Source organism: Athene cunicularia (genome assembly GCF_003259725.1).
Source record: "Athene cunicularia isolate RWA chromosome 5 unlocalized genomic scaffold, athCun1 chr5_part3, whole genome shotgun sequence".
NCBI classification, from domain to species: Eukaryota; Metazoa; Chordata; class Aves; order Strigiformes; family Strigidae; genus Athene; species Athene cunicularia.
Window position 1 is genome coordinate 1,208,364 of NW_020799103.1, and position 24,256 is coordinate 1,232,619.

A 24,256-nucleotide genomic window follows, 5' to 3' on the forward strand; every position below is an offset into this window, starting at 1 on the left:
CTGGTGTGTAAACAATTACTAGATACAGTTACTAACCTTGGATTATTACAACTTCAAAACTAGAATTTCGGTTCTCTGTATGCAAAGAAAGAAATCTTGCCTTATGTGTCATCCTGCTGAGAAGTTAAATACAGTGGTCTGGTTTGGGCTGGTTTTGTAGGTCGTTTGGTGGGGCAAATAGGGCACGTCAGTGAAGATTATGTCAGTATTTTATGTTTGGATAATCTTGACTGAGGGCGCAGTTGAAATTTGGAAAAGTGGAGTGAGGTTATTAGCATCTTCATTCTCACTTCCTGTTTTTCCTTTCTGGAAAAATACAAAGTGTAATGGTTCAGATTGAGAAACTAGTGAATTTGCTGTTTGTCCATAGTCAGAAAACAGTTTTGTACAGGCCGTGTTTATTGTAGCATTTTTGATGGTACAGGAGTCACTAAGGTAGGCTGTCTTTAAGAGCGTTAGGAATAAGAAGTCATCTCTTTATTACCTTCAGCTGTGTACTTCAGAATGGGTTCATATTAATAAAAACTTTCCTACAGGAAATAATTCAGGTATGAAGGAACAGTTTTGTATGAAACTGGGTAGCTTCATCATTTATAAACGCAGTAATAAGCTGAATTGCAGGGTTATATGCTAATCTTTCGCCTGAGCCACTTAAGGTAAAATGTTTACCTGTGTCTGGAGGGCTTTTTTAATATAATGAAGGAATTTGTTAGTATGAATTCTATTTTGAATTGTTGTTTACATTTCCTTATACACTTGCTTCTTTTTTTACTTTATGAAATGTAGTCTGTTGTGTATTACAGCTTAACTCATGTTTTATGTAACACTGCTCCTGCGATTTCTGTGTTAAAATAGTGTCCACTGAACTTCATGTTATGATATATGGAGGCTATTCCTTTTAAAGTTACTCTGTGAATGGTGGTTTGGAGCTCGGGAATAATATTTTATTTATACTATAAAATTGACTTTATGCAAAAAAAAAAGTCAATTTACTATTTTAAAGGATTATGACTTGTTAATTTTGTTTTTATGTACTATAGGATATGTTTTGGAGTTGCAGACAAAGTATCTTTGCTGAAATGAAGAAGAAATTTGCACAGGTAGCCAGATGAAATAATCTTTATAAAATGATAACCAAAATACATAGTAACAGCATGATGGTATAGCTTTTGTTTATTTCTTAACATGAGCATGAGCTATTGAATTTTTTGTGCATGTTCTTGAACATAAAGATTATATACGTATTAAATGCAGTCTTAACAGTAGAAGTTTCAAACTGAGTATGTGTTTATATGCTTTTACACTGGTGTGTGAGTGTTTGGCCCTCTAGCTTTTCATTAAAAAAATGGAATTGTGTAGCTGTCATAATATATCAGATTATGTAACGATTAAAATTAAGCTTTGTGTTTACTTTGTGGACTCAGTTTGATAACAGCCTGTCAAAATAGTTGAGGCCTATCACTGGCCAGTATTGTCTCTTAGACTATTTTTATAGTAAAGTAGCTATAAACAAGATGTTTGCGTTGTTGCCTGCTAGTTCAGATGGTATATGTGAATGCTTGCCATGAATAGAGCTGGACTGAGGTTATTTTTGCTTTATCTATTTACTATGAACAACTTGAAGCGGTGGCAGCATGAATGATGGCTTAATACCCTTTGCTGTACTAACGCTGAGTTAAACCAGTTTGGTCTGTCAGAATTACATCAGTGAACAAGGAAGAGAGGATTTGTCTGACATGGAACATCCAGCAACCCAACCAGCAAATCTTCTGTAATCTTCTATAATTTGTTCGCTTAATGTTATTTCCACCCGTCAGATACTGTGTGTCTTAATTATTTTCAGTAGCAACTCCAGTATAAGTCACACGTGATTCACTATCAGAGGTAGTGGAGGAAGTGTGAGTAAGAGGAGTTGAATTTATAGGTATCTTCTGCAGAGGTCTTGGTTACGTAAAGTCAGTGGGACAACAAGAAATTGAGTCTCCAGTGGAGAAATTCTATTCCTGACATGTTCAGGTATAGTGGCAAGTCAAGTTGCAGGATCAGTACAAAATTACTAAATCTGAGTTACATTTTCCAAGATGAAGCTGTATGACTAGTAGCAAATGTCTCTTAACCTCTCTGCACTGTTCTACAGAGGAGGGTGGGCTTCCACCCCGAGCAAGCTGCTACCATTGCTGGGGAATCTGGGTTGTAAGTATAGGTTGATCTTAGGAGTTTGGGTTTTAGCTGCTGCTCATCTCCACAAAAATCAAGAAAGTAGACCACTGAACAAGCTTCATCTTCTGTTTAGTAACTGCACAGTGAAAGAGGCGGATTGTGTGCTTGTTGTTTAGCAGGGGGGGGGAAAAAAAATGAAGTTGTGCTGGGAGATTTAAAGGAAAGAACCCAGGAGAAGTAATCACTGTTGAAATTTAATTTTAGCTACTCAAGTACAGCTCTGTGTATGTCTGTAGGTGCTGTGGATGAAAGCAAGGATATATGTCAAAATTACTGACTTCTAAATTGTGTTTTCTTCTTAATGCGTGGTTAATGTTTCAGGAATAATTTTGTCTGTTGTCTTGAAAAATAGTTCATAAACATAAAATTCTCCATTAAAGATTAAATGTATGAAGATGGAGCATTGCAGATTTGGAAATGGTGCCTTGAATCTTTCTGAGCATGCAGTTACTAAAGATTTCCACATAGGATATTACGTTTGATAAATAGAGGAACTTGACTTTAAAGCCCTAAGAAAAATCACAGTCTAAAGCAAATGAATGTAGTATGGACTGGGGGGTGGATGTGTGTGTTATTTGTCTTTCTTTTGACAACTTTTTTTCTGATGGTTATAGGAATAGATGCTGCAGTCAGCAAACACTTTATAGTTGTGTGAAGACTTGTCAGCTGATCCTGAAGCTGATTTCTTTCTTTTTTGAGAGGTCGGTGATGTAAGAGCTCTCATAAGGGACTGTAGCACTTTGGCAATGGTCATCCGTGTTGTGAGGCTGGTTGTGCAGAAATACAAGGGATGCTGAAGTTGTTTAAATATTCTTTGTAGTTGTTTATTCTCTAGAAGATGCTTATGACATGGCTGACAGTTCTAGCATGAACGCAGTTCTTGCTATGTATTAATGTTTTGATGAACTGAAAATCGTGATAATAGCGCATGTATGTTTTTGCTTGTTTGGGTGGTTTGCCCTTTAGCCATGGACTGAAATGTGGGTGCCCTGACGTGCGTCACTAGTGCTTTCTATGTGTTACAAGTTGAAAAGCCTGAGTCCTCAGGGACTAGTTGTTCCTTTTACTGACCTGATACGTTCCTGTGTGACCTTTATTTAAATATTAGTTATTCCTTATTGTTGTACAACTTTGGATAATCGACAGAATTAATTGATTGTGCTTAGATCTTTGACTTCCTGGGTTTTCAGTGTTGAAAAGTGTTGGGAAGGTGTCATTTTCTTGGCTTACCTGGGTCTGTAGAAATTTATCACTGTTCCATTGCCACCTTCATGCAAGATCATTACTCTTCCGACTTCAGATATATTGAGGTTGCTGTTTAAAATCTCTTTGCTTTGCCTAGTAGCCATTTGGCAATGCTTGCTTTGTTCAGGCAGAAGAATTTCTCCTGTAACTCACGCAGCAGTGGATGTAGTAGAAGAAAGATGGTGGCTTGATTATGAAACTGTGTAATAATAAGCTTCCAAGATTATTTGGAAGCTTGCAGATCTTCTGGGTTGCATTCCTAAAAGTCACAAAACGTGTAATTCTACCTGAGCAGGATTTGTGATCATGTCAAAGCAAAATATGAGCTTGAAGTGATGATTTGAAAGTCTGTTCCTGATTTGAAGCAGCCTGCCTGCTTACTGTATGAAATTCAGTGCAGAACTCAAGCAGTTTATCTCTCTACACAGTGATCCACCCATACAAATTCCTTGTTCTATTAAAATGGAGCTTGCTTTTACTTAAGTTTTCCAAAGCTGAAAGTTTCTTAATTTTCTTTTGCCTGTTGTCAAAAATAAAGCCCAGTTTTAGGATCCTTAGTTTGCAAAAGTATACTACATTTTATTGATGAAGTCTTGTTTTGATTTTTCAATTCAACTCCAAAACATTCTTAACTTTTTACTCATGAATTGTTGCCTGCTGTCATTTCAGGTGGAAAGTGCTGCTGAGGAACCCAGGGTGCTGTGTATAATACAAGATACCACAAATTCCAAGACGGTGAACGAGCGTGTTACCTTGAACTTGCCAGCTTCCACACCACTTAAAAGACTGTTTGAAGATGTGGCTTCAAAAGTGGGCTATGTGAACGGAACTTTTGATTTAATGTGGGGAAATGGAGATAATGTAACTGATACGGTATGGAAAAAGTGCTTGTTATTTTGTCTTGATAGCAAACATTCAAATCTTCACATTATAGACAAGTCTTACGTGTGTTGTGTTCATTTGATTCCTGTAAAAAGTTGTGGTAGTGCACCAGAGCAGACTGACACCACTATTTTAACTTAGCTGAATTTTGTTTTGTATTGTATCTGCATTTTAGTCGCAAAATGTGCTCTTAATTGGTATATGTGTTTAATCGGGAAACAAACTAATATGATCATTCGGATGTAATGCTAGTTTTCATTACCAGTATGTATTTTTAATAATATCCATGATAACTAATCTCCTCTTGTTTCCCCTGGTCCTTTTTGAGAAATGTTTTCTTCTCAGCAGAAGCATGCTGTGTAGTCAGTTTTCATGTTTCTTAGACCTATTTGAATTTACTATATGCAAAAAATTATTACTTCTGTGCTTTATTGTGAATCAGTGTTGGTTTCAGTTAATATGATTTCTGTAGGTGCACCTAGTAACCTTTGTAAGATTCCCTAAGAAATAGACCTTTTTTAAAAACAGTGTTTGGTTGTTTGCTTTTTTTTAGCAGACTCCAATAGATCAGAAGAGTGACAAAACTATTCTTGATGCTGGTTTTGAGCCAGGGAAGAAGAACTTTCTGCATTTGACAGACAAAGATGGTGAGCAGCCTCATGTAATGCCGGTAAGTAAAATCTTCACTTCACTACACAAGCTCCAGTGTTGTGGGGAAAGAGACGGATGTTCTGTGTATTGCTCTTGTGAGATCAGAAAATAAAATAAAATTGGGCTATATATTTCATGCAGTAAGCTTCTTCAGGAACCTTTTCAACAGACTTTTAGTCTTCTATTTTACACTACAAGGTTTCTTCTGAGTAGGACCAATCCCATTAGCAGTGATTTGCTGTCACTTTTTATTCGTGTTTGTCAAATATTATGTAATGCTTTGCTGTGAGTAATTTTCTAAGGTTATATAATTAATTAATCTTTGACATGTTTTGAGATAAGTCTTAACAATACAGGTTTAATCATATATCTATTCCTTTTCCTCTGGGTGTTTGAAAGCAGTATGAGGCCACTGATAGAATTCTCAGAAGCGGCAGCCCTGTTACCTGCTGCCAAATTTACCTTTAAGGAAAAAATAAATATATAATAGAAGAGTTACTGCCTGCCATAACAAAATATTTGAAATTTCTTATTTCTCACATACATGATGCAGTGAAAAATAAACACAGCTGCAGTTTATTTAAATTAAGTATTGGATAGACTAGTGATACATTAAGATTTATTACTCAGCTGTCATGACAGCATAATACTGGCCTACTTAGCCTTTGTTGTGGGCATCGTTATCTGTAAAGGGGAAGAAAACTTGATGTTTAAATAATTGTGCACAAGATCAAAATTTGAAGGTGATTCTGAAATAATACTGAATTGTAATTTTTTTATCTCTGGGGAAAAAAAAAAAGGTATTTCAGTGCAGAAAACTTGAGATATAGGAGTTGCTAAATTGCAAACTTGGTTGTTGTATGCATTATAGTACTGTGTCTGCATTCTAAAGGGCAGTTGCTTCCACTAATGCAAAGAATTATTTCTTAAGGGGATGAGAATTTGGAGGGCAGAATTAAAGTTACACAAGCAACTGTATATCTGCAATTTTTAAAAATTTTATGTGATACACTTAACAAAACTGATTTCTCAGCCATGAGAGAAACAAAGTAAAATTTGTAGGTGTTTCAGTAAAAATTTGTTGTCTGATTTTTGCATAAAATCAGTGTATTTATGTTTTCAGGAGGAGTCGAGTACAACAGATGACAGTGTGCAAGACAGATTTATAGGCCCTCTTCCAAGAGAAGGCTCTGCTGGCTGTACCAATGACTATGTCAGTCAAAGCTATTCTTATTCTTCAGTCCTGAGCAAATCGGAGACAGGTACAGTGTTCTCTCTTGCAAAGGCAATGCTAATCTGTAATTATTTTAGCATCTTCTTCAAATAGCAGCACTTAAAAAACCCCCCACATTACTACTACATTTTCCATCGTGTTTCCTACAATATTCTCGCATCACTTGAGGAACGGAAGAGCTGTATCCCATCCTTTCCTTCCTTGGGACAGTGCAGTTCAGACACTCTGTCAGGGGCCTTCCTTTTCAGTTTTAGTCTGCTCCTGTGTCCCTAGCTGAGTAGTGAGCTTGTACTACCAAAAAGTGTTCGCCTCAAGCTGTGTCTTCACTCACAGCGTAATGAGTACTTGGTACTCTGTTATAGAGGGGCTGTTGCCGAATCTCTGCCCTCTGCGTGTTAACTGAAGCTTTCCTACTGCAGGCACTGGTTGCAGTTCCTCTGCCTGCCCCGTGATTCCCGGGCGGCTCATGCTCCACCAGCGAGGGCAGACTCCGTCTGGGGGTGAGAGGCAGCTCTGCCTCGCAGCGGTGCCAGGGCACGGCCCAGGGGGTGCTGGGTGCCACCCTGCGCAGGGGGGCAGGAGGAGACAGCAAGTCACAGGTCAGGAACGAGAACAACTCCTGACACTGAATTTGGGAGCAGACAAAGATGACATTCATCACACCCATTGATGTGTGTTCAGGCGTTTTTTTGAGAGATAAGAAAGTTTTTCTGCCACGTACCTTTTTTCATTTAATATAACTGAAAAGATGACTTGTATAGAGTAGAGAAATAAAATACGTGTTTTAACTCAGTCTCTTCACAGAAAATGCCTGCGTTCTGTGTGGAGTAGCTGCCTTTGCATTGATAGTACGGAACTGAGATTTAATGTTTTAAAAATACTAAGAGCTTCAGAATATAAACAGACATATTTAATTTCTTTATTACACTATGCTTCAGTATATGCTGATTAATTATATTGTTAATATTGTATATTTTTATAGTTACATTGTTAATACTGTGTATTTTGGAGAAAATGTTAAAATTTGTTAAGATGAATATAAGTAAATCCTTTAGCTAATAAAAATGACACTGATATTTAGTTTTAATTGGTTATTATGGGAGAAGGCTTTAAAAGATATATGTGGGTGCACTAGGAGGTTTTTATTTATAGTTCTGAAATTATATTACAAACCAATGCAGATAAAATTGTATTTACATTATAACTGGGATACTTTTACTTGGCGTCAGGCACTAAGTAACTTAGTACACAGTTGTTTCTTAAACTCTAGTTTCTTCTGTAAAGTGTTTAAATCTACTATTAAAATATTGTTACCTACATCCCCACTGGTGCAGGATTCAACATTAAATGTTGGTGGTTATTGCAAAAGAATTCACAATCCCTAAAACACTTTTGTGTTATTCAGGGAAACTAATACTGTTGTGTAAACTGTTACAGTCTTGCTCTCAGAAATGAGCCATTATAACTTTCTCTCGGGTTTCATAGTGTAAATAACAATAAATGATAGCAGTTGGATGCAGTTCTTAAATAAACATTAGTACAGAATTGTTTTCTTGTCAAACGTTTTAGCTCTGAAAATGATTTCCCATCTTTTTGCGTTATTCCATCTATTGTTCTTGTATTTTTAGGTTATGTGGGGCTAGTAAATCAAGCAATGACTTGCTACTTGAACAGCCTCCTACAAACACTTTTCATGACTCCTGAATTTAGAAATGCATTATATAAGTGAGTATATAGAATCAAAACCTGTTTTTAAATTTGTGCTGGTATATATTGGTAGGAGATCCTTTTGAATTCCTCCTGTCAAAATTTCCTTGTTTGGATACTGAAAAGCATACTCGAAGCCAAGTTGGATAGGCTTATAAATTATATCTGCTTAAAAGCTTCAGATTTTTAGTAAAATACTAATACTTTATTGGTTGTGGCATGGACAAGCTTTTTAAGAATTTGCCCCATCTTGCAAACATCAAATTTGAAAGTAAGTTTGATACTAAGTGCGGTTCATGTCTGTATTTGTGCAGTGAACGTCTTCAGAATTATTTTGTTTGTTAGATTTGTACATTTAAAGAATAAGTTGTCATTTATTCTTGTCATTTACTGCAGAAGTGGAAAGCAATTTCATCTTACTTTTCCCAAGAAACAGAGCTTCAGTTAGCCTCTAATCCGGCAGACCTCTTGAAATGTAGTAAAGGCTGATATAAATGCCTTTTTGAGTAATGTTTTCAAAGCATTTTTAATTGTCAAATGTCTTGTGCATAGATGGGAATTTGAAGAATCTGAAGAGGATCCTGTAACGAGTATCCCCTACCAGCTTCAAAGACTGTTTGTTTTACTGCAGACCAGCAAAAAGAGAGCAATTGAAACAACAGACGTTACCCGGAGTTTTGGATGGGATAGTAGTGAGGGTAATACGCAGCTATTAAGCTTGTGTGATTTGCTTCAGCAGCTGCCTGTTAGGGGCTTAAACTGCTGTCGATAGGGAAAAATACTGGAATAATTAAAAATAATTATTAGAATCAAGTGATTTCAATGGAAACAAAATAGCCTACATGGGTACTTTTGTTGTAGGTGTTTGATTTTTAAAGAAATTATGTCTGAGTTTTAGACTGTTAAAGTAAAAAGCATTATATTTTTGTGATTAAGCTATCATTGTGGTTGTTAATTGCTTCTAAAGAAGTCACTCTATGAGGAACTTGCATCTGGTTTAGAATCACAAATGTCAAATGCACATGTTTTACTTCGGTAGGAAGTAGTACAGAAAATTTGATAAAAATCAAACACTGTTTTTGTCTTTCTGACACTTATATGGTGTAATTTTGCTGCATAACCTGCTAATTGTTCCCTTGAGTAATCACATGATGGCAAGGAGTTGAAAATTGAGTTGTAGAGAATCAGCGCAAAGGGGGAAATGTGTCAGACCAGGTTATTTTATAACAGTGCCTACTAGCATTTCTGTATTACATGTTCTTATGTACATGTTCTTGTTTATGCATAATCATTGTGAGCAAGCTGGCTGCTGGCTTTTCTAACAGCTTCTGAGGCAGCTGCTTGTGGAACTGAATGCTGGACCAATAGTGAATAGTTTAGTAAATAGCAGGTCCAGACTTAAACAAATTGGTAGATTTTTGGAAATTATTCTCAGGCTAGAGTTGGCATTGGAGCTAATATCATCCATTGTTTTAATTAAAATTAATTTCAATTTCTAACAGCATGGCAGCAACATGATGTACAGGAGCTTTGTAGAGTCATGTTTGATGCTCTGGAGCAGAAGTGGAAGCAAACAGAACAGGTAAGCATATAAAAACTTTCTTCTGTTCTTTCAGTGGTGTGGTATTGTTGGGGTTTTTTGTTGTGGGTGGGGTTTTTTTTAAGAATGATTGTGAAGAACATTAAGTGATTTCTAAATCCCAGGTCATTGAAAGTCTGCAATAGTTGCCAGTTTTCCTGTTTGATGCAACAGTTTCTACTGTAATGTATGAATTTCAGGAGTGTGTAACTTATGTTTTCCTCACCCAGTTAAAAGTCAGATATTCAGAACTCTGGATACTTAGTCTTTATTTGAAGCACAGACAGTAATTGTGTAACTCCTGTGGTAGCTTCCTCACTGTATTGATTAGGCTGCCTTCTGGCTCTTGCCCACTATTCTGATGTAGGAGAGGGTTAGGGATATATTCACAATACATGCTACATTCTGGTAAGTGGCCAGCTGTCGTAGGCCAATCTTCAGGTCTGTAGATTGCCAAATACTCGCTTTATCGTTCTGCACCTACCTCTGGAGACAAGGAAGGACTGCAGTATCAATCTGTTAACGATGTCTGCAAGATCAGGCTTGTTTTTAAAACATAAACTTCAATTTTGGTAGTTTTGTAGTCACTCGTAAGACGTGACTGTGAAATGCACTGCGAGTCTTATATAGTGTGGTTTGAGAAGCTCGTTTGATACCTTTTGTGTAGTGGCGGGGCAGGGGGAAACAAGAAATCAAGAGATGGAGGTCCTGCTGGGAATAGTGTTCTAAATGTGTAGCCGTGCAGTTAAGGCTTAATTAAAAAAGGCATTTTCTTGTAATGCTGAAGAGTGGAAATACGTTCTGTTTCAACTGTTTAAAGCTTGGCGGAATATCTCTTTGTTTCAGGCGGACCTCATAAATCAGCTGTATCAAGGCAAACTGAAGGACTATGTAAGATGTCTAGAATGTGGCTATGAAGGCTGGAGAATCGACACCTACCTGGATATTCCTTTGGTCATCCGGCCGTATGGCTCCAGCCAGGCGTTTGCTAGCGTGGTGTGTACTATTATGCTGACTAATAGTGCATCCATACACACATAGAATACATAATGCGACAGTGGTATAATTTGTTACATGGTAAGTATCATCCTAGATACTCCATCTTGGGGTGTTCGTCTTTGTGCAGTGAACCAGCTAGCAAGTTCTAGAAGATTTTTTTTGGCTTTTTGGTTTATTTTTTGTTCTGTTTTTTTTTTTCTTTTGCCCTTCAATGAGTCCTACTGGTGCATGTTATAAGGGGAGGGGAAATGCAACTTTATTGCCTTAGGGCTGCAGTAATCAATTATTTTCTTCCTGATAAAAACTTCAGCACTTAATTGAGATATTTTTATGAGATCACTAAGTTTTATTTTGGTTGTTCTCTTTATTGGCACATCTGCTAAATTTTCATAGCGTTGTTGAAAAGCGTAGTGAAAGAAATTTTTAGTTTAATTGCCATGTTGTTGCTGTGCTTTTTAAAGTTCACTTCTGAAATACCATACGCTTTTAACAAGCAATTTAACGATAAAAAGTCCTATCATCAGTGTTCTTGGTCACTTTTGCTCCAACATTACTGATGTTGGCAAGCATATATATTGCTTAGTAAATCTGTGGAAGTTTTTTTCTGTTCTATTTTTTCCACCCCCCTGCAAAGAAGTGATTACAAACTGTGTAATACCACTGTTGTGGCTTAAAATACCTGTACTATGGATGAAGTTGTAAGGGGGGGGGAAAAAAAGACTAAATCAAACAAGTCTTTCAGTAAAGGTTATTTTAAACAAACATTTGTGTAATTGGCTTATCAGGATTATTTATTATACATAAAGTATTTTTCCTTTTGTACTTAGTATGCTGGCAATATTTTAAACACTAATGGTCTGTAATTCTTAACAGTAATTCTGTTAAGAATTGTTAGTTAGGCTAAACTGTAGCGTAGGTTCAAAGTACTTCAAACTTTAAAACTTTAAATACCAATATTGAGAAATAGTAAAGATGAGGGACGTTGATCTCACAATAAGGATTCAAGTTAGTAAAGTCCTTTGAATTCTTTTTAAGACTGAATGCAAATTTTTTTAGAACTATCCTGCTAATTGAAGCTGTATTGATACAGACTGATACTTTATGTAGATGGCTTCCCTTTTCACCTTTTAAAACTCATTTCTAGAAATACTATCTAAACCAAATTTTGTGGTAATTTCTATTCAATAATGAGAATTTTCTGATACATCAAAGTAATTCAGTTCATGTAGTTGTATTCCGCATTTAACAATGCATTGTGTTTCAAATGGAAATTTTTTTTTTCCTTTAGTCAAGCAGTCTATAGAGGAATGCTAAAAAAAGACTTTGTATATTTGTAAAAAAAGAGAAAGCTTGAACAGCTAAGAACCTGAATATCAGATTACTTTTAGTAGTATTTGATATTTCTCCTGTAAATCAGCACTTACTGGGTTTACTACATTGAGGAAAATAGTCTAAGATTTTTGTTACGTAGTTACATGGTTGCAGTTTGTATTGATGCTTCAATTTTTGAGCTTTTTTAATTCATATTCTGATTATATTCAGTTGATTCTCCTCCCTGCATTTGTATTACCTATAGCAGATGTAATTTTTAGTTCTGTAGTCTTCAACAGTGGGGAGATATGGAGGATACTTGCTTTTGGAGAAGGGAAAAATCGCCTGTTTCTAAATGGAATTCTCTGAAGGTAGTATCCTCCATTGATCCGTAGATGTTGGTGATTTAGTAGGTGTAGGTAAAAGGGTATGAGTGAGAGATCAAAAACTTCACACATGCGCTAATAGGGCTTATAGAAGGGAATGTAAAACTTTTTAGACCTTGCTAGTCAGCTCCTGAGGGAACTTGCAGCAGGCGACACAACCCAAGATAGGGGATCTAAGGAGGATACTACCTTCAAAGAACTCTAGTTAGAGGTAAGTGATTTTCCATTACTTTCTAATAAGAGAGAATGGATGTACAAGCTTTAAGTAAGGTTAATCTGTAGAATGCCACATAAAGTGCATTATCCCACTGTTCGACATTGTGTACTACCAAAACCATGTAGATACCTGAAATGTTGCATTTATCTATAAATATGTATGTATTACTTCTGAATACACGGGAACATTGAAGAACTGGAAAGGATAATGTTATGCTTCTTAATTTCCTAATACAAACTAATTCTGAAATTCTTTGGTATGTTTTTAAGGTTTGCATTTTGAAATTTTTTTCTGATTCCCCGCTCCGTCCCCCAAATTGAAGTAGTAAAACTATATAGCTACAAACTCATTAGGGCAGCTCAGGGGCACCGAGATCTTGTCAGTACATGTATCTCAGGAGAGTTTCTGAAAAAAATGTGTTGTCGAAGGGCATGGTTTAAAAAAAATCTGAGTCAGTCTCTTCTTGAGGTGAGTAGAAATACAGACCTAAAAATACATAGTTTATTTCAGGGAGGCGAACAGGAGCAGCAATTCACATACTGATTTTTGTGGGTATTAGTGTCTTTTTGTATACATGCCTGAATTTAACAGCATTAGACATAAGCAAAAAAGATTTTTCTGACTGCCAAACATAAAAATTTTGCAAGATGAAGAACAGCCAAGAGAAGGGTGTATGCGATGGGGAGCTAGCTGGCATGCTGAAATTATGTTACTGGAAAACAGTGGAAATTACTTTGTAATGCCAGAAGACTTGTAGTACAAGTATTCTGGGGATGGAGCAGATACAGTTCTATTTTGTTAAGTGTTGTTACTTTCCACTATCTTTTGTATGGTAGCTTATTTTTTTTGAGGGTGTAAGTATGCATATGAGGAGAGCATTTTTTGGCAGAAGTCAGTCTGGACTTCTCTGAACTTGGTGTCTTTGCCAAACTTAAACTGTTGAAGGTAGCTAGAATGTGGATGGTGTGATATTTACTTCTAAACTAAATTGGTAATAACAAGGTCTTGTATTTTTAGTGGAGCATATTCTTTGGGACATGGGAAAACTGAATGAGCTCTGAAAATCTGATGGCAATTAGTTTCTATTTTTTTCCAAGAACAGTTTTGCCTAATTGCTATTTATTGTGTAACTCTTCATAAAGGTTCTACTACTCCTGTTCACAGGTTTTACAAATTTACACATTTACAAATGCTTGCAGTAAGATACCTGTTAAACTACTGACTATAGCATAATGCGTTTTTGTGGAGGAGTGTGTGTCCAAAGTGCCTATCTTTAACCAGACAAAAATTAGTTTGAACTGTTTGTTGTGGCATTTTAGCATGCTAAATTTTACAGATCCCATAATCAGAACATTAAAAACTGGCTGGAGAAGGCTCTGGACAATGTGCTTTAAGTTGGACCCGCTTTGAGCAGAGCGTTAGGATCGGATGATCTCCAGAAGTCTCTTTCAGCCTATATTGTTCTTTTGATTCCATGAACTGTAAAAAAGTTTAAATAGCCTTTGTCATACTAATCTATTGCTTGATCATTTATAGTGTATTTTGAAGTGTGTTGTGAATGTTGGAAATGCTTGGTAGCTCTAAGGCTACATAATAGTTACCTGTGTAAAGATAACTTCAAAGGTAACGCTTACGCTAAAAGTAAAGTTGCACAGAAATGGGGGATGTCATGTGATGGGTTGTGCAGCATAGAAGCTTTGTCACTGGTTTTGCTGAGTAAACTGTTAGAGTAGAAAATGGTGAACTGCGTTAGAATAGGAATTGTATTAAGAAACATCCTGATCAGCAGAACTAACTTTGGTGTAAAGATTATGTAGGAGAAAACTGGAGGAGACACAAATGGGTAAACCTGAGGAATGGTGATGTTCCTTACACAGGGATTGAAAAACACATGGGTATTCATATAGCTCGAAAATAACAGAGTACTTGAGTTTTAATCGGGTTGTTCAAAGCACACCTCACTATGTGTGGTAAGCAGTGAAACCGCAACAGTAGTGTGATAATACTTCATTCAGTTCCTGGGGGTCTGGAGGATCATTGCTTTTTCCCATTTATAAAAAATTTATCTGTGTTTTCTTGTTAAATTGCACATCACATGAGTCTGCATAAGCATTACATAATCATTTATGTCCCATCATTCCTATATTCCCATTTGTTCATGTTGATGCATAAATTGCAACTTTTTTCTTACACTTGAAATGTATTTTTATTGCCTTAACTGGTCGTTATGTCATGCTTTCTATGTTTCATGTTTTTCATGTGTCAGTTATTAACTTTTTTGCTTTCATTTAAATAGTTCTGATTATTAATTCCTTAACTAATTTACAGAAAAGTCAAAGTGCAGTAATCCATTTCTTGCCTTTTTTTAAGCAGAGTTAGAATGTAGTCTTCTTTCTTATATTTTAGAATTAGATCCTCACATTTTAGTGTATAATCCTACTGAACAGTAGCTGTTTGTTGCCCTCGAGTAAAAAGAACTCAGCCTCTGTAGTGTTTAGGAAGTAAATACATAGACAGCAGTTCAGTTCAGAGTCCCTAAAGTGTTCTCACGTGCCTACAGAGTGCTTCTCAGAGCTGTGATTTCAGGGCTCTTCCGAGACTCTTCTGCCTGGATCCAGAAACAGTGAGGTGACTGCCTGCAATGGACAGATCTATTCAGTTTGGCATCTTTCATTTATGAGGGGTAGTCACTGGAATACAGTCATTTCTTAAAGACTTCCTTTTCCTAAAAGAGAAGAGAGCTTTTGTAAAACTTTTTTTTTATTATGGTTCTTGCTGCTTCCCTGAGTTCTCAGAAAGGGAGAAGGGAAGAATTGGAGGCTTTTTGAAGAACTAGACATATTGATTTCCCCCCCAAGTGTGACTTATCAAACAACACTATTTAAATAGCAGTCTGAAGCTGTGGCAGCCACATGATGAGTTTGCTCTGCCCGGTTAAGCCACTTCTTAATTATTCAGACTTGAGGTAACAGCTATAGTCCCTCATAAGAGACGATGATTTTAAAAGCATTTTCTGTTCATATTCTTTGCTTTAAGCAGAATATCTAAATATGCAAGTTGTATTTATTTTCACCTCCACAGGTGAACAGAGCACGTGTGGGTTCCCCTTGGAGTTCAGATACCCAGAGCCTATTGGCTTGCAAGCTGTCTGGGGTAAAGGTTTCCACTGTTACAATCTCTGGGAAAAATTCTTGACCAAACCCATCTCAATATTCTTGGTGAATTTTGTTTGAATAAGTTTTCTCTCAAGTATATATGATTTATGTGCAATATCATTGTTGCAAATTATGTTGGGGGAAGACTAATGATTGGTTCGGTTGTATTTTGAATATTGTTTGCTGTGGCGAGGAGGAAAGCAGAAACCATTGAACTGCTGGATTTGAGCATTAGTGACAGAACAGGCAGCTGTCACAGGACAGAATTCCACTTATTGGTCAGTTGCCTGTACACTAGGGAGTGAGTTCTGTCTTTACAGGAGATGGCCATGTCTGATTCTCGCCCCTTTTGGGGTGAAGCTCAAATATTCTCCGTGTGTCCTCACCTTTCACTTGGAAGTAGTTATCTTCAAATGTAGTTTCTTAAGTCCCTCTGCAGAATGGCACTCAGGCTGTCTTCAGGCAGGGCACTGAGGCATTGAGTAACATTTTTTCTGCCACCTCCCCACCTCCACTCCAGTAATTATTGGGTGGTATCTGTTGGGGAAAAACTCCTAAGATGCAAAACCATCTCAAAATTCTGGGAGAACAGGGTCAAAGCAAGGTTAAAAAATAAGCTTGTTTTCACAGCAGTTGACTGAACAGACATGACTAAATGTGATGTGCAAGGTAACAGGAGTAAATGTCATTTTATATTGTATATTTAAGACCGAGACAATTGGGTTTCTTCAGATACTGAATGAAATACAGTTAGCAGTAATTGTGGTTTGACTGTTTAACCTTGGGCTGGGTAGAAAGGTTGACTTCTCTTCGTAGGTTCCGGACTCTGTGTCTGTATCATAGTTCATGTTGATCAGATATTGGTTGTAGATTTAGTTTAAGTAATGTGAGTGTGTTTGCAATTTCATTGTAAATTTATCATTCTGATCTATACCTACAGAATAAACATTCTTTAAAAATCAGGTACCATTTTTTTGTTACTAGGAAGAAGCACTGCATGCTTTCATTCAGCCTGAGATTCTCGATGGCCCCAATCAGTATTTTTGTGAACGGTGTAAGAAGAAATGTGATGCAAGGAAGGTAAAGACTGTCCAAATCATTTGTGAAAATTACTTTTGGTAAATAGCAATCCTGACAATGGTAGCATAATCTTGTCTTTGCTTCGTTTAGGGTCTGCGGTTCTTGCATTTTCCGTACCTGTTGACATTACAGTTGAAGAGATTTGACTTCGATTATACCACTATGCACAGAATTAAACTCAATGATCGCATGACTTTTCCTGAGGAGTTAGACATGAGTGTCTTCATTGATGTTGAAGATGAGGTAAAATGTTTGGTTTCAGAGAATAGTCTTTAACTTTTGTGAAGTTTCTCATTAAGAAAATTTAAATGTTGGTCTAATAAACCCATTTTAACAACCTAATTCATCTACATAAAATATTCTTCAGCAATGGCAATGTTTTAATTTGAAGTTCTTAAATTTTTCTATTTGAATTTTTGTTGTATTGAAAATGAAGCAAGTTCTCTAATCACTGTAGGGTATCCATGCGGCCATAAAGAAGCTGTTTCTGATTTCTTGAATTTTCACACAAGTGATTTAAAAGCACAACTCTCAGGGTTTCTACATATACTGCAAATCCAGAAAAAAAGATACTTGAACTTGTGTCTGAATCTGTTTTGGTCACAAGAGGTGATGTAAAGTTTTGAAACTGAATGCTGAAGTTAGTTCAGAAAACATTAAAGTTAATTCCTTCCCTCTGACTCACAATGTTGTGTGTGCTATAGAAATGAGAATTTTAAAATTTTATTTTTCACTTCCATCTTTTTTGGCTTTTAACTCTTCAGGCTTTGGCCAAAATTAATGTGTAATTACATTCGCCAAAAAGTATTTAATGTGCCTTGTGCACTACAGATTCAATTTATTCCTCTAATTTCATTCCTGCAAACATTATGTCACTGCTGGCTTGTAGTGGTGTAAGAGAAATACAGCATTCATATGCCTATGGAGAGGCTTTTCTGACTCTATACAAACCTTTGTTTTATGAAGTATGCCAAATAAGCAATTTGATACCTCTCAAAGTGTTTCTGGGGGGGCTAAATTAGAATGAAGATTGATCTGGGAGAGCAGAACTTGAGACAAAATTAACAATTGTCAGAAAATCTAAAGAATTATCCTGAGGAAAGAGGATCAGGTAAGAGATGGCTATACTGACTTGTACTAAATGAACTGCATTCATAGTGTTGTTGACATCATGCCTTTAACCTAACAGAACACTGATCAGTCTTAGTGCAATACCTTGATGCTGTCCAGTAAGTCAAAATGGCATAAAGTCTTTGACTGCGGATGAAAATATTTCCAGTCAAATCAGTTCTGATTAACAGGGTCATGTTACAGTAGGATTTGTCATCTGATACTAGACTTCAGGTATTTAATTGAATTAACTAGTAAATAGAATAGGCTAGTAACAGATATAATCTTGTCAAGTATGATACCAGGTGATTGCTATTCAGTTGCACGCAAGAGCAGAAGCTGTTGATCTGAGAGCGGGACTGAAGACAGTTACTAACAGGAACAAGTCTGTTCTCAATGCTGAATTGCCCATGTCTCTAGGTTTTTGAGGAGTTTCTTTGTTTTACAGATTGGAATTTTTTCATTTCACAAATGTAATTTCTTGTTCTGCGTAACTTTAAATGTCTTATTAGTATGTATGTCTTATTTTTAAGAAGTCTCCTCAGACTGAGAGTTGCACTGATAGTGGAGCTGAAAATGAAGGCAGTTGTCACAGTGATCAGATGAGCAATGATTTTTCTAATGATGATGGAGTTGATGAAGGAATCTGCCTTGAAAGCAACAGTGCAGCAGAAAGAATTTCTAAAGCTGGCAGTGAAAAGGTACGTTTAAAAGCATGTTCATAGCAGCCTGTAAGGTGCTGATTTGGCTTTGTCACTAGAACAGTGTTGACAGCCTGCCAGAGCGTTAACTCTTGCTGAACAGTGTTGCATAGCACCAGGGCTTTCTCCAGTTCTCATTCTGTAAGAGCTAGGGGTGGACAGGAGGCCGGGAGGGGGACATGGCTGGGATGGCTGACCTGAATTAACCAGAGAGATACTCCATGCCACGTTCCCTGCTCAGCGGTAAAAACCGGGGGCTTTCCAAAGTAGCTGTTGCTCAGAGACTGGCTGGGCATTGGTCTGCTGGTGGGAGGTGGTGAGTAGTGCCTTGGCATCATTCTGTAACTTTTCCCCCGCCCCCCTCTTTCCTTCACTTATTGAACTGTCATCTCCAGCCACAAATTTTGTCACTTTTGTTCTTGTGATTCTCTCCGCCATCCCACTCAAGGGGAGGAGCGAGTGACTGGGTGTGTGCTTAGTTGCTGGCCACGGTCAACCCACTACCAATGTAAATAATAAAAATAATTGTGTTACTGGGGGCGGAGTGAGGAGGTGGGAGCGTGTGTTTTTATTCAAATTCCAAAAGTTGACACTACAGCAAATGAAAGCATGCAACTGATCTGGAGGTCACCTGAGAATAAAGGTTTTCCCAGCTTGTCAGACTGAGAATTCCCAGGTAACTTGTTCTGGCAGCAGACACTCAAATTGAAGACTGTTTTGTCTTGTGAGCAGTGGTTTTTCCTTGAGGCCAGCTGTCGAAGGACTTCCAGCTTTGGCTGCAAAAGCATCTTAAAGCTTAGTAGCAGAAGATTGGGCAGTTTGACCAGTCTTTGCCATCCATTTCTTGTCCTTATAAAACCGGTCATATAGATAAGGCCGTGTGACAATGTTAAATACTCATTCAGTCATCTTGAGTGAATGTAAAGGAATTGAGCAGCAAGTCAGTCTGGGATAGCAGTTACCCTTCTGTGGGACATAAAGCTTAGCAATGATCTTAGAGAAACTTGATTCAGTTTTCTTGCCAGTGCAAAATTAATCCAAAATCTTGAGTTTTATGGTCATGTCTACGATGTATACTTCATGTGTCATTATTCAGTGAACTCATCTAAAATTTGGCCAGTAGCTTTTAATCAGACTTGTTAAGAGGCTGGTTGTAACTGTTACTTTCATAAATAGTTAAAGGCTGACTTGTATTTTAATCTGCACATCTGTCCCTGTTTGCATTTACCTTGAACCATTTGAGAGGGGTTTTTGAGAAATGTTTTGAATACTGTCAATCTTAGCTAGAAAAAAGAAAGAAATTAATAAGATAGTCACTTGATTGGGGCAGGAACAGAATGTTGTAACGTACACCTTGTCTTTTCTTCTTGTCTCCCCAGAGTTCTTTATTGTATGAGCTCTTTTCTGTTATGGTTCATTCTGGAAGTGCTGCTGGTGGCCATTATTATGCCTGTATAAAATCTTTCAGTGATGACCAGTGGTACAGCTTTAATGATCAGCATGTTAGCAAGGTAAAACCAGTATATTTCATGACCTTGCGTCCCTACAGATGAATCAATATGTTTTTATTTTGCATGTGATTCTTCACTTACATACAACGAATCTGGTTTTATGTGCAGGTATTTCAAGCCTTCCCTTTGTTTCATCTTCTCATCCTAATGCCCTGCCATGTACATATGTCTTACTCATTAGCTTGACTGATTTCTAGGGGTTTTATTTATGCATGCATTTTGTGCCTTGGCAGGGAGGAGTGTTTCTTCTTGATGGTGAGTAGGGGGGTGGTTCATAAAGAAGCCTTTATTCCTGTACAGACCAGGCTGGATTTAGAATTTTGCCTTCTATACATGTTGCTTAGAGAAGTGTATTTGTAGATCCATTACAACCCAGACTGTGCTGTTAAATCTGTCCTGATGCATTTCAGCTGTTACATGTACCCATAAATGTTATTGCTATAGTCAAGGACATCAGTATTGTTTTTCTAAGTAATTTCCACTTTTAAAAGAAAATTTTTTTTACATTCATTGTGAAATGAAGGGGCAGATCACTTTGAAACAAGTTTTTCCTAATGAGAATAAATGAGTCTCAATTAGCACAGGTTTCTCAAATAATCATTAAATTGGTTTTTCTGTTAGATAACTCAGGAAGATATTAAGAAAACATATGGTGGATCTTCTGGAAGCAGAGGCTATTACTCCAGTGCTTTTGCTAGGTTAGTAGTGTTGGAATACTACTCTTCTTTCTGGTGGTGTTTTAATGTAATCAGATTAATGTGCTTAACGTGTTACCTTAAAATTAATAGTAGATGCTTCAAATAGTTATAAAATCTATCCTGGCTGCTGTGTCAGATTATTATAATTTATGATACTTACTTTTGAAAATCCGTTTTGGTTAGTGTATTGTTAAGATATATATGGCGTAGCTCCTTACTGAAAACAAAACAAAGCAACCTTTGAGGTATTGTCTTCCACCTGATAAATTCATAGAACTATTCTTTTTTTCCACCAGCTCCACAAATGCATACATGCTGATATATAGACTGAAAGATCCAATGAGAAATGCAAGTAAGTGTGTTTTGCAGATCCTGTCTAGCACGATTCTGTTTGTAGAGTAAGGAGATATTTTACATGTGATGAGTACTAATTTTTGTGAGGATGCTGGTATTGGTATTCTATGGGTACATTAAAGTAAAACATGCCAAACCCATGTTTAAATCTAAAAAATGAAGTACACTGATTTGTATTTTATCACATATAGATTGTATGTTGTGACTTTTATTATCAGCTAATTCACTTTCTAGACCAGAATTCATATTACAAAAGCAGGCTCAAGTCATTGGACTTGGTGTATTTCTTTACACCAGCAGAGCTTCCCTTACTGACACTAGAATATTAATCTTGTGCTAATAGCATTTTCTTGTGTTGCTGATTATAATTAGGGGGAATCAAAGACTGACTTTGGTTTCATTTAAAGTGTGAAAAAGAGAGCAGAACATGGTATAGTGGGAAATTTGGGTGGAGAAGAGAGCAGGAAGAAGGCAAGAAAGATTATACCCATAATTCCTAAGAAGTTGCCCACTGTGGAAAAATCTTTGAACAGTATGTTTTTTAAAACTGATGCTTTGTTTTTACTGGCAGAGTTTCTTGAGGCACATGAGTATCCAGAGCATATTAAACAGTTGGTACAGAAAGAGAGAGAACTGGAAGAACAAGAAAAGAGGCAACGTGAAATCGAGCGCAACACTTGCAAGGTTAGCATTTCTGCTGAATAAAGTAACAATACATTCCTAGTAAGAAATGTTTCTGCAGGAAATAGTAATTTTTTACTACAATGCAAGGACTCTTTTGTCTTAAGTGTATTTGTATTAATTCTTTAAAGCTAATTGTACACCTTTTGGAAGCCTATACACACTGAAGGCATCTATGCAGGGTATTCCCTGTGAATTTGAATTGGTAGTAAACCCCAAACTATAGTTCATCTGACATCACTTAATTTCGGCAAAATTAATTACGAAGAGTATGTAATGCTGTATGTTAGGTGTTTCATGCTGGTAAATCTTTTCATATTGTGACCCTTTGCTTTGTGAAGTAATGTTTCCTAAACTAATTTAAAATAGCTACTTGACAGAAAGAGTGGAATCTTTTTCCAACCCTAGATTCAATAGTAACAAACAAAATATGACGTCTGCGACTTACGAGCATGGCAGTCAGCTGGCCTACCTGTGAGTCAGGTTTCATTAGGACTTTCTCTATGGTTGCAAAATATGTAACTGTACGTGAAAAAGGGTTTTCACATTCATTGTTCCTGTCTGCATTTTGTCTTGGAGGATTTACACACTGCCTACGCTTTAAAGATGTTCCAGTTACAGATGTACCGTAGCTTGCAAAATGATGTAGATATACGTATATAGATAGTAGTGTTATGGACTGCATTCCTTGACATTTTCTATCTGCAGTTCTGTAGCTAGCTGAAAGGAAACCGTCCTATAACTGATGTAGAGCTGAAGGTGTATATTAATTTGTTTGAACACAGGGCTGTAAATTTAAATGTACTCTAATATGAAAGGCATTATTTGCAAGTACCTTCATGATCACTTTTCTTCCTTCTGTGTTTCATAGATTAAGTTGTTCTGCATGCATCCTGCAAAACAAATAATGATGGAGAACAAATTAGAGGTTCATAAGGACAGGACACTGAAGGAAGCTGTGGAAATAGCTTACAAGGTATGCTGTGCATAACAGAATAGTTTAAATTTTAGATGTCACTTCTTCTGTTGTGTCTCTTCAGCTTTTAAATTTCTAAGGCTTGTGGGACACTTTGGGAGCAGTTGGCTGTGGGATTTTTTTGTTGTTGTGGATTATTTTGGGGGGGTTGGTTCAGGGTATTTTTTTAAGAAGTCTTCTAGTTGGCAGTGATTTGACTGAGTTTTCTGTTAGTAGTCATCAGGTGATTTCTGACTGGGCTGATACAGCCTGCCCTTCAAAAAACACTGTTTTTACATGCCCTTATTTTAAAATCAGACAGCAAGAGCTGATGTTAGACTCACCATAGCCCCAGTAAGTTGAAAGAATTCTGAACACTAATATTTTTATTGCAGTTAAAATGCTGTATTAGGTATGTAAAAAGGGAATTTTTTCAAGAAACCTCCTGCACAGCTAATACAATAACATCAGTGGGCACTAAAGCATCTGTTGATCTTTGCCTTCCACAAAGGCAAGAAGTTGAAGACATCTATTCTTGCTTTCCTACTTGTACTTTTTATATCTCGCTATATGTGTCATTGGCTGGGAGAGTACCAGCAAGGCAGTTACATATTTGGAATGTGTTAACATCTTGGGATGCATGGAAGATAGTGGCTATGACAACTTTGGGCCCCTCTAAGATGCCATCTGGTATAACGGGTGGGCAATGTATTTCTCTGGGGCCTGTCTTCATGTGCTTATATGCATACTTGTCGAACTTCACTCTCCTCTGCGTTTTAATGCAGGCTTCTCCGGATTTTGAAAATGTGTAAATATATTGCCTGCATGCGTATGTAATGATGTATGAGTGTGTTTTTTCTAAAACCAAATCGAAATTTGTGAATTCAAAGGATTTCTGGTTATACACGTACTGAGATACTTCTTACAAGGGAAAAACTAAACTCACAAATAAACCATTACTAAATGTTTTGGGTGGGGTTTTTTGTGTGCATGATTTAGCTAATGGATTTAGAAGAGGCTGTTCCTTTGGATTGCTGTCGTCTTGTCAAATATGATGAGTTTCATGACTACTTGGAACGATCTTATGAAGGAGAAGAGGATACACCAATGGGTTTGTTACTTGGAGGTGTCAAATCAACGTACATGTTTGACTTGCTGTTGGAAACAAGAAGACCTGACCAAATTTTCCAGTGCTATAAACCTGGTGGTAAGACATGTAATTACATCTAGACAAGGATAGACTAAAATTGTACATTACATGATGGCATAAAAATAAAATTTGTAAAAACATAGAACTTCGTTATGGTATGTGAAAGGAGAAAAACTTTGTATTAAATTTTATGAAGTCAGTACTCAGAACTGTGTACTGTGCTGTGTTGCCAACTTGGTTCTAATTGAAGTAGTTCTCAAGTATACTAAAATTTGCCACACTGTGGAACATTTTTGCCTCTGGCATTAAACTTGAAGATGAAATTCTGAAATTGGACTGCTTTTCAAATTCTTTACTGTCTGTATGTATTTAATGCTACCTCTTAATCAGTACATCAGTACATACAATCAGTATCTGTGTGTTGACTGTT

General features: G+C 36.8%; 1 protein-coding gene across 2 annotated transcripts in view; it reads left to right on the forward strand.

The window, feature by feature from the left end:
* Positions 1 to 1,040: 1,040 nt before the first annotated feature.
* Positions 1,041 to 24,256, forward strand: part of USP47 (ubiquitin specific peptidase 47) — a 40,306-nt gene continuing 17,090 nt past the window's right edge. The window contains exons 1-17 of one of the 2 annotated variants that reach the window (XM_026850890.1): positions 1,041 to 1,100; positions 4,135 to 4,338; positions 4,904 to 5,017; positions 6,122 to 6,260; positions 7,861 to 7,957; positions 8,492 to 8,637; positions 9,442 to 9,521; positions 10,365 to 10,514; positions 16,571 to 16,666; positions 16,757 to 16,909; positions 18,310 to 18,477; positions 19,857 to 19,988; positions 20,610 to 20,686; positions 20,983 to 21,038; positions 21,612 to 21,724; positions 22,593 to 22,697; positions 23,676 to 23,883. In XM_026850890.1, coding sequence (XP_026706691.1) covers positions 1,044 to 1,100; positions 4,135 to 4,338; positions 4,904 to 5,017; positions 6,122 to 6,260; positions 7,861 to 7,957; positions 8,492 to 8,637; positions 9,442 to 9,521; positions 10,365 to 10,514; positions 16,571 to 16,666; positions 16,757 to 16,909; positions 18,310 to 18,477; positions 19,857 to 19,988; positions 20,610 to 20,686; positions 20,983 to 21,038; positions 21,612 to 21,724; positions 22,593 to 22,697; positions 23,676 to 23,883 — 2,095 coding nt within the window. In that variant the 5' untranslated portion in view covers positions 1,041 to 1,043. Of the gene's footprint in view, positions 1,101 to 4,134; positions 4,339 to 4,900; positions 5,018 to 6,121; positions 6,261 to 7,860; positions 7,958 to 8,491; positions 8,638 to 9,441; positions 9,522 to 10,364; positions 10,515 to 16,570; positions 16,667 to 16,756; positions 16,910 to 18,309; positions 18,478 to 19,856; positions 19,989 to 20,609; positions 20,687 to 20,982; positions 21,039 to 21,611; positions 21,725 to 22,592; positions 22,698 to 23,675; positions 23,884 to 24,256 lie in introns of both variants that reach the window. The other variant, XM_026850889.1, reaches the window with a different exon arrangement.